The sequence below is a fragment of the Protobothrops mucrosquamatus genome, unplaced genomic scaffold, assembly GCF_001527695.2.
Source record: "Protobothrops mucrosquamatus isolate PMUCROS unplaced genomic scaffold, P.Mucros_1.0 scaffold3334, whole genome shotgun sequence".
Lineage (NCBI taxonomy): Eukaryota > Metazoa > Chordata > Lepidosauria > Squamata > Viperidae > Protobothrops > Protobothrops mucrosquamatus.
This window is the reverse complement of record NW_015389324.1, coordinates 3,573-14,411: the sequence shown is the minus strand read 5'-3', so window position 1 is coordinate 14,411 and position 10,839 is coordinate 3,573. Positions and strand designations below refer to the sequence as shown.

The 10,839-nt window shown below is 39.5% G+C and overlaps 1 protein-coding gene across 1 annotated transcript in view; it reads right to left on the bottom strand.

Moving 5' to 3' along the window:
* Window positions 1–10,839, bottom strand: part of LOC107297485 (GPI ethanolamine phosphate transferase 2) — a 65,553-nt gene that overhangs the window by 51,154 nt on the left and 3,560 nt on the right. The window contains exons 3-7 of the mRNA XM_015826848.2: window positions 9,734–9,922; window positions 8,795–8,939; window positions 7,366–7,578; window positions 3,275–3,492; window positions 1,034–1,312 (exon numbers count right to left, since the gene is read on the bottom strand). Of these exons, the coding sequence (XP_015682334.1) occupies window positions 1,034–1,312; window positions 3,275–3,492; window positions 7,366–7,578; window positions 8,795–8,939; window positions 9,734–9,922 (1,044 nt within the window). The remainder of the gene's footprint in view (window positions 1–1,033; window positions 1,313–3,274; window positions 3,493–7,365; window positions 7,579–8,794; window positions 8,940–9,733; window positions 9,923–10,839) is intronic.

Here is a 10,839-nt window from a genome sequence, read left to right as displayed (position 1 = left end):
CTCCCTGCACTGTGAATGTTTACATGTTATGTTCAATTAAACCATGGCAACATGTAATGTTTGTGTATTATTATTTTCAGCAGACTGTGTTTTTCTATTGTTGTGACTTAGATGACGTTCAGAGCACATTTTATGACCAATTCATGCAAAACTCCGCGTTATCCCAAGGGGTTCACATACTTTTTCTTGCAACTGTAATTCAGCTCAGATTTATAAAAGAACTGCAGAGGAAGCCCTGGCTGTTTTTATCCTGAATGTATAAACAGCAATTAACATTTCACCACTGAGAAAGAATGCCTACTATCCAGAACTGCAAATTGACTGGTGAGGTCACAGAACACAAGGATTATGTACACAAATATTTTTTAAGGAAAAAGGTAACTACATTAGATTGTATGGCTCAATATTAATGGTCTAATTGCTAGCATTTGTCCCACAATTTAGAGAGAAGTCAAACTACTTATGATTCTGCAACAGATTGATCTGGACTGTTTACAGTTACTAAAACTATTTATATTGCAATCTGAAGCTGAAAACCTGGGAAGCAGGAAAAAAAAAATAACGTAGACCTTGCCCTATTTCTTTGTTCAAATTGTCTCCAGCTACTTTGTGAGAGAAAAGATATGGGTACCTGTGTTTTCTCCTTTATAAAGGCAAAAGGGAAAATGAAAAAGACATTGTGACTGAAAGAAATAAAAATGGCACAAGGAAAAAGGAACAGCGTGTAGATAGCAAATATCACTTAGCAATAGCACTTAGACCTATTTACCGCTTCATAGTGCTTTACAGCCCTCTCTAAGTGGTTTACAGTGCCAGCCTATTGCCCTGAACAATCTGGGTCTTCCTTTTTACTGACTTCGGAAGGACGGAAGGCTGAGTCAACCTTGAGCTGGTCAGGATTGAACTCCTGGCAGTGAGAGTGAGTTAGCCTGCAATACTGCATTCTAACCACTGTCCACCACGGCTCTTGATCCTCCCTGGAAAAAGAGATGTGCAACTGGTAAGAAATTATAATACATTCCAGTATTTTTACCTTCAATGGTTGTCTTGAATTTATTACCCGTGCTTCCAGAAGAGAAATTATGACCCAAAAAAGCCCCGAAGCCAGCATGATAATTCCAGCTGCTATAAGCCAGGGAATGCTGCAAAAATAGCATAAGCTTTCTGTGGAGGTGCAGACAACTACATGAATGGCACTCCATATTAGGCACATCAAGTAGAACATCAGAGAACACAAGGAAGAGTGAGGCATCTCAAATTCAGCTCTGCTGCTCAGGGCTTTTGGAAGGCTCAATAAGAGCAAGAACAGCACCTATGTCGGGAGCAAAAGAGGAAACACAGTCAAAATCTAGTCTACAACTCAACAAGGGGCAGAGATTACACACTATCACATATTACAGGTGGGGTGCAGCATACCTGCCATTTCCCTAACCATCTAGCAAATCAAACGGATCTATTCACATGTAACACTGTATATTGTTAAGCTTTATACATTCCTCTATAGCAGTGATGGCGAACTTTTTAGAGACTGTGCCCAAAAAACACCCCCGCTCTGCCCCCCAACCTGCTCCCAAAGGGCCACCCACTGCCTCCACAGCCCGCCGATCGCCCAGGCGGCCCAGCAGCACCATGGCGACCACACTCTCATCATCTGCATGCGATGGGGTGTGAGGGCAGAGTCTTGTCCCTGCTGCCCGGCTGCCATGTCCTTGGCTGCACTGCTTTGCGCGGGCTGCACCTGGGGGGTGACTCTGCTCCAGGGGACTGCTGGTGAGGAGGGGGCCATGGGGGGGTTGGGGTGACGGCATGAGTGCCCATAGAGACAGCTCTGAGTGACCCCTCTGGCACGCATGACATAGGTTCACCACCACTGCTCTATAGTATCTTGCAACTAAATTACAAGCAAATACAGGTAGTCCTCGTCTTAAAACCACAATTGAGCCCAAGATTTCTGCTGCTGAGACAATTAAGTGGATTTTACCCCGTTTTATGACCTTTCTTGCCACAGTTATTAAGTAAATTACTGCACTTGTCAAGTTAGTTACATGGTTAAGTGAATCTGGCTTCCCCATTGACTTTGCTTGTCAGAAGATCACAAAAGGTGATCACATGACACCAGGACACTGCAATCATCACAAATACGAAGCAGGACACTGCTGCGAAGTGTCTGAATTTTGATCACATGACCACGAGGATGCTGCAACATTTAAGTATGAAAAATGGTCATACGTCACTTTCCCCCCCATGCTTTTGTAACTTGGAACGGACCCTAAATGAACTGTTTTAAGTTGAGAACTACTTGTATGTGACTTTGGTATGGCAGTGGACGCACACGTACATGTGTACAGGGGGGGGCAGATTACCTTTCACTACACTGGAAATGTCTAGATGGAAGCTAATGTCAATTATACCTTCATCTACATGGAGAGGTCAATTATGGCAGCTAGTACCTTGTCCTTTGGTGGTTGTGAAGTTCTGGATACTGAACCTTGCCTTTTTTGTGGTCCCTGTTGCTCTCTCTCTCTCTCTCTCTCTCCCTCCCTCCCTGCCTGCCTGCCTGCCTCCCTCTCCGCCTCCCTCTCTCTCTGTATGGTTATATAGAATAATGTCTTTTCTCATAACTCCTTGTGAAACCTGGTACTGTTTGAACTGTAAGTACAATGTATGCTTGTTTCTATGTAGGTAGTTCAATTAAGTAAGAGGGGGAATTAACTCAAGAAGGGAGGAAAAAAGGAGATAAATGAAGATAAAAAGGAGAGATGAGAACAGTTACTGTAAAAGTTAACAATCACAAGACCATCCGATAACGTCTATTCTTTACCATGCCTTTTGTTGCATAGAATAACTTATATCACACAGACATAAAGTATCTACAACAACAACTACTGGGAATCTGGATAAAATGTCCCAATCTACATCTAATCAGAGAGCCTTGTGGCAAGTGGAATTTGGCTCGGAATGTAAATACCGTGAAACTGTGCAAATAAAGTAACAGGTTTAATATGCTGCTTTATAAAGTAAGGCTTTGTATCCCCACAAGAGATCCATACAATTGCCATCCTCCAACTGTTCTGCAAATCTCCAAAAAACTGGCTCTGCTTTCGGGCCTAGGGTTATGGTGGCTGGCAATCATGTTAGTTTTCTTTTGAGATGCTGGGTTCTTTTCTTTCATTTTACTTTTTCCTAGTTTGGGCAACAGAGGCCTCTTAGAGATGTTGAGAGTTGGGTGGCTTTTAAGACCAATAAATAATAAATAAATAAAATCAGTCCATACCTCCAGAATAATCATCGTTCCTGTTATCATTGAATAGACATCATACTGGGCCACTTGCTTGCTTAAAGACGAGCTCAGGATCTTGAGAGCTTCCAAATACTGTTTTATGATTTTTTTGCTCAAATTCATGACAACTTGTGTACTACTGCCCTCCAAATAGTATTGAATCCAATTCCCATGAGCTTTTTCTGCCTTCACAAACATTTCAAATCCAGGGTCTAATAATAAGAGACGAGAATGCAGATAGAACATTATATTTTAATACAGAGTTTAAACTAAAGCTTGCCCCGTAATGTTTAACCAGTTGTTTTTCTCAGTTTATGGCTAATAGAATGAACAACAGTGGACTAGATCACCCAGAGCCCCAAATACTGATTCAGGTTAGCTACCTTTCCAGGTAGGCTTTACTTACCAATGGTAATTGGGACTGAGTACTTTGTGACTACCCAATGTGGTCACAAAGTGCAATGGCAGGGGATTGCTGACTTACAATGGCAGTTTCAGCAGTCCCAGTTGTCGTTCTTAGGTGAATCTTGCATGTTCACAGCGTCCCATCATCAGGTGATCACCTTTTGCAACCTTCTGCTGTCTATCTCACTGGCTTCGTCGAAAGCCAGCACCGAAGGTTGCAAATGGCAATTACATAATTGTGGGACATTACAATGTCATAACTGTGAGGCATAAACAAGCACCTGAAACCATCACCCTAAAACCACAAGACAACTCAGAACTATGGATCAGAAATCTATCCAGTAGACCTCTGATGACGAAAAGACCGTCTTCACACATGGCCTCAATTTCAACCACAAAGATGCTGACCCCATCGAATTCCTCGCCAATCTCGAATCCATTCTAAAAACGCACCACACGACCAAGAAACACAAGAAGACAGCAGACAAAGAATCATCTCCAGCATCCAACGCAACAGACAAAATGAAACACTTAGCCAAAAGGAGAAGAGAGCACTAAAGACGTTGAAACAAGATGAAAGCATCACCATCCTACTGGCAGACAAAGACAGACTGATGGTAGTAATGGACAAAACTGACTACATCCGCAAAGCCGAAAACCGTCTAAATGACACCAACGCCTACCAAATAATCCACAATGATCTGACAGAACAGCTAAAGAACAAAATAAAAGACACCCTAAGAAAAATAGAAAAAGAAAAACAGCTAACACCACTAGAGACAAAGCACATGCAACCACAAGACTCCTCCACACCCAGGTTCTACAGACTCCCAAAATACACAAGAATGGGATCCCCCTTATGTTCAATTCTGTCTCTACCTGGAACACTGATGTACAAACTAGCAAAAACTCTGCCGAGGAAACTCAGACACCTGGTCAATGACTCAACCCACTCAATAAACTCCCCAGAACAATTTCTCCAAAGCACACCAAGATTAACAAGGAAGAAATCATAGTCTCCTTCAACGTCACTGCTCTCTTCACCTCGATTGACATCAACCTGGCTAAACAAACCATACACCACCTACTTGCTAAACACCATACCCACAAAGATAATGCCATCACAGAACACTCTATATCCACTGAAACCATCATGAAACTTCTGGATCTATGCCTCAACATATACAAGTTCAAAGGGAAAATCTATAAGCAAGTACAAGGTACCCCAATGGAATTACATCACCCATATCAGCCTAATAGCAGAAGCAGTCATGCAATGACTCAGATCCATAGCTCTACTCACCATCGAACCAAAATTCTGGAAACTCTATGTCAATGACCCCTTTGACATCACCAAATGCTCCCAAATTGAAGAAACTACATCACCTACTCAATAACATATTCCCTGGGATCAAATTCACACGCAAAGAGGAAACAGACAACAGACTCCCATTCCTCAACATCGACATAAGAAGACTGGACAGTGGAGAACTGGAAACCCGCCATCTATCGCAAATCCACACACAGAGACCAGATCCTCAGCTTTGCAAGCAACCACCCCACCGCACATAAAAAAGACTGTGTCCAGACCCTCTTTAGAAGGTCCAGAAAACACTGCAGTACCACAACACTACAAAAAGTGGAAGAGAAATGGCTGCTTGACATCCTTCTCCATAACAGCTATCAAAAAAATTTCATATTCTGACATACAGCATCCAAACCACAACACGCCCACAGCCAACCACCACGGAAAAACTAACCCTACCATACACAAAAAGAGGTGTCAGAAATGACAGCCAAAATTCTTCAACCTTTAGGAAAAGCAATAGCCCACAAACCACAGCCATACTCCGCCAGAATTATCCAGAACCAAAGACAAGATACACAAGGATGAAAGAAACAATGTAATTACAAAATTATCTGTAACAATTGCAACCAATTCTACATAGGACAAACATCACATCAATTAAAACCAAGATCCATGAACAGCAGCTGGCAGTCAAACGCCACCATCCCAAATCCTTAATCTCTACCCACACCAACACCAGCAGCACCAGTTCCATTGGAGCAACACCAAAATCATCGGCCACGCTACCACCAGCCACGCTTGTGAGTTCATCGAAGCCTGGCACTCCACAAGCAATTCCATCAACAGACACAATGACCTACAACCAGCCTATGAACCCCTCAGAATCCAAATCAACTGCACAGCCAACCAGAGACGGCAACGACCCTCAACCAACCCATGCAAGCCCCCCCACCAGCACTTCACCTCCCAATAACCCTCACCTGATGTAACCTCCCTATCACAAGACTCACACTTGACCCATCACAAGACCCTCACTTCACACACGCACACCTGACCCATCACAAGAACTACTGACCACACAAAGCTCTTATAAACAGAAGAACACTGACACTGACATCCCCGAAACTCCACTGGAAGATGTTACCTAGCTTGGTAACGAAACGTTTGGAAACCAACCCACAAGCTCAGAGAATGAATCTTCACCCTCAAGCACCTGATTGCAATTATGTGATCGCAAGGACACCGTGATGATTACAGTGTCATAAATCCTCTGGTTTAACACGGTTGAACAATTATTGAATAAGTGAACGTTAAGTGGGGACTAACTATACCGCATAATTTTGTGTGACAAAAGAAATGCTAAATACTAAAAAACGCAGAACTATGTTGGGTGCAAATCCATACAACAATAAAAAATATACTGCAGCTCAACATTACGATAAAGCTAGAATTATTCCCGTTGGGTCTTATTGATATAGAATTAGAAAAAAAATAGGAAATTGACATTTATATTATAACCATGGGGAGATTATTGTATTCAAAAAGTTGGAAAAGCAATTAAATACAATGAGTGAAAGATTGGATTATAAAATTAACTGAATCTGCAGCTTGCTCAAAGAAAAAAAAAACCTGACAGAAAACCTTTTTGAAAGATTGAAAGCTTATATGGACTTTTTGCTGAAAGGACTGAACTAATGATTCTAGGATTTGAGAATTCCAAAGGTACAAAGAAGATAGCAAAATCATTAAGAGGATAATTACTCACGAAAGAGAATGGTAGAAGGCAATAATTTTACATTTTTTTTCTTTTTTTATTCCTTTCTTTTTTCAATTTTTGTTTGTTTGTTTATTTTTAGTACAATTTTCTGGCTACTGCTTAGGGATGCCATATTGCAAATCTGAGTCATACTGGGTGCATTCACACTTTTACAACTAAACATGACAGCTTCACATAACTTGAAAACAAAGGCGCTCTTCATAAGGAAGACACATTAACTACATGCCTACTGTATTTATGACTAATGTTGACAGGAGGTTTTTATCTCCAAGCTGAATTTGTTTTTTTAAAATTATGATAAATGTAGAAATAATGTTATACCTTCAGGTTTACATTACAGATACAAGACATATCTTCAGTGTGCTGTCTTATCCTAGAAGCATGACTTAAAAGGTTTCACCGATGTTTAAGATCAACATCTAATTAGCTATAAAGCCAATTCTTACTTTTGTTTTTGTTTTTTCCCTTTTCATTCATTTATAAGCAAGCTGCTTCTTAATTTTCAGAATATTATTTCCTTTCTTCACAATCTATGACTGTTCGTGGGAGAAAATAAAAACATCCTAATTACCAGAACATAATGAACTTACTTGCCTTTCGTATATGTAGGGACATTCTCTTGAAGAAGTTTACCGAGTTGGAAACCATTCAAATGCAAGTACCGTAGCTGTTCTCTAGCTGTCTTCCACTCTATCACAGGGGACAGAAGCTTCCCAACGCTGTTTCTTGAAATTGGCAAGCCAAGCCCTAATGCTAAGGTGACCGCTATATCAGTCTGTTGGATAAGTTCCGGATGTCTTCGGGGACCTAAAGGGAGAAAGAAAATATTAAGGCTTATCTATTCTTCATTCCCCAAAATATAATTTCTTGACCAGAAGAGATGCTGTCCCATAAGCATAAGCATTTCTCCTTTCTGTACTGCATCCAAAATAACAGCTGTTTCTCCTATTTTTTTCATAGCAAGATTCAGCAAGTATTCATAACACCTCAAGGACTCTCAAACTCAAATTCTCCCCTGCTACCTTTAGGCTACTTCACATAGGTTTCTAAAGTTACTGTTTCTAAGTAACTGAACTGATGACAAAAGCAGGTGGCTATTGGGAAACCAGAAGGCATTCAGGGTGCCTCCAGAAGCGGTGAATGCTCCAACACTGGAAGTTTTTAAGAAGAGACTGGACAGCCATTTGTCCGAAATGGTATAGGGTTTCCTGCCTGAGCAGGGGGTTGGACTAGATGACCTTCAAGGTCCCTTCCAACTTTACTATTATTATTATTATTATTATTATTATTATTATTATTATTATTATTATTATTATTATTATTATTATTATTATTATTATTATTATTATTACATACATACATACATACATACATACATACATACATACATACATACGTATGTACGTCTTTCAGTTCTTTTGAGAAAGAATTGACTCGCTTAGCTTTTAATAATGTCACTCCATGGTATGCTATCCTTTGCACACCACTTTCTGCCTTTAGCTGTAGAAACAGGCAGGTCTGCTTTGTGTTAATATATTAATATACTGATTACTTCTGGAGTTATTAAAAGCCCATTGAGCAGACACATTAAGTCACTTGCAATTTCTCCAGATAAAAATACCTCAGGTCAAATTTTGACCGCACAACTTGTTTCTGGAATATAGTACTTCTGATTATTTGGAACTACATAGAATACTGAATTAAAAAAAAAAAATCCCACCAGAGAAAAGGGGCTTTTGAGATAAATGTGTCTTCAACATTTAGGATTGTTTTTTTAAAAACAAACAAACAAACGAGAAAATGGATTTTCATGGAGTTATGGAAGATTCTATCATGTAAACCAGGGTCCCCAACCTTGGCAACTTTAAGACTTGTGGACTTGTTGAAGTCCACAAGTCTTAAACTTGCCAAGGTTGGGGACCCTTGATGTAAACCACCACCACCCCTTGCAATCTGAAATGGTATAGCCAGACATTTCTTTATTCAACCTAACATGCTAGTAAGAGAGAAACTCGGTTCTTACCACCTGTCCTTAGAAAAGCAGAGCTCACGAAAAGCAGGGGGGTGCGAATTTCACTTTCTGAGGAACCACCATGATTTCCTGTTTCAGACATGCCATGGTCACCACAAACAACAAGTAAATTGGGCAAAGTTCTTTTCTCCCGTTCCTGAATATGAAGAAATCTTCAAAGTTTTAATGGAATCGTTTAACATTTTATTATCAAATCTGTTTCTTCATCTCGCAGATTTGAGCCAAAAAGATTAGGATTCTCAAGAACGATTGCCACACACCAAAGTAAACTGATAAAAGATACCACAGCAACCTCCCCCAATCCTTGTTAGGAATATATTATTAGTATTTCACACAGCACTATTTATTTAAATAAGAAACGGGATCCCACCTGGCTAGTATTTTCACAACCTTTAGCTTGGCTAAGCAGAATGCATCTCACATACAGTATACCAAGTGTCTACATACAAATATGCATTCAAAAATAGCCTTATGTAGATCCCTTGCATTATATGCATTAATATTACATCAATAGAAAACTTAAGTGCCAATCAGGTCCCCAAAGGTTCCTACATTTCAATTTTTTTCCTGACTACAAATGAAATATTCAAATTGTTCCTAATTTTGTTCTGCTAAAATAAAGCCAATGTGCAATAATACAACAGAAATTTCAGAACTTAAAATAAAATATTGTTTCCATCTCCTGCACATCCTATGGCCAATGTATTCAAAAGAGCAATATCAACATATTTCATTTAGTCTACAATTCCAAGTGCCCGGGACTAAAAACTGGAAATGTGCCCCAATAAGCACAATATGAGACTTGGTCTCAATTAATCATTTACTTGGTCAGGCCGTAAGATAAAATGCATCTGTAGATTGAAGTTGGAAATTTCAGATCTTCTTCCTGTTTTCATGATCAAATGCATCTTCAAAACGTAAGCATCTCACCTTGGAAAGCAGAGACTTATGAATCTTTGAGATAATGTCATCCATTTCAGAAAGCTTTGGTCCTATCAAAGGACTGTTTGGTCCAGCCAGATGACCAATATGATCCAATCCTAAATAATGAAGAATGAGTATATCCCAGTCTTCTCTTTTCAGTACATTATTCAAATGTCTAGTAACATTGTTGTCAACCTTAGTGAGAAAGAAAAGCAGAGATATATTAAGCCATTGCCTATTCCGCTCATACGGTATGCAGAATTAATTAACAGCTCTTCTAATTATAAATTTTCTGATGGAAGGGAATATGTACAATGTAATGATTTCCCGCTTAGCTCAAAGCTTCCTACAACATTAAGGGAGCAAGTTAAGAGAGACAACTAGGCTGAATATCTCTTAGATATGCTTCACAGCAAACCATTCAAACATGCTGCCTTTCAATTATCATTCTTGAAAGTTCCAGTTGCCTGAAATCAGAACAATCTGCAATTTATGAGTTTAGGATGCTAATCCTCATGGTATCAATTCGATGCTAGCTTGAATAGATTTTATAGATAATACTATGTCAAGCACAGACTCACTTTGGCCAGTGAAATGGACGGCATGGAAATTTAATAAATATGATAGATTATATCACATCAATCACATTTAAAAAGTGAGTCCAAGTGGCAAGTAGTATGTCACATGCTTTGGAGACAAAAAGCCAAAGGTTACTAATCTAGCATTACCAGTGACAAGAATACAAATGAATAAACATTACAATAAATGTTACTGACTTGGCTGCAGCAGACAAGAAAGCCAGGCCTCTTCATTGGCTCAGCTGGGGCCAGAAGCCATCTGATTCCCTTTGCCTCCCAGAATTAATTTAATTTAATTAATTTAATTTAATTTAATTTAATTTAATTTAATTTAATAATTTATATACCGCCCTTCTCCCGTAGGACTCAGGGCGGTGCACAGCATATTAAAACAGATACAAACAAAATACATCAAAAAACAAAAAAAAACCCCATAAAACCAAATTAAAAGCCAAATATTGGAAGCTGTGTGTCAATTAAAATTTTCTTAAAATCATCCCTACCTAAAATCCTCCCTAGGTCAGTCCCGCTTGC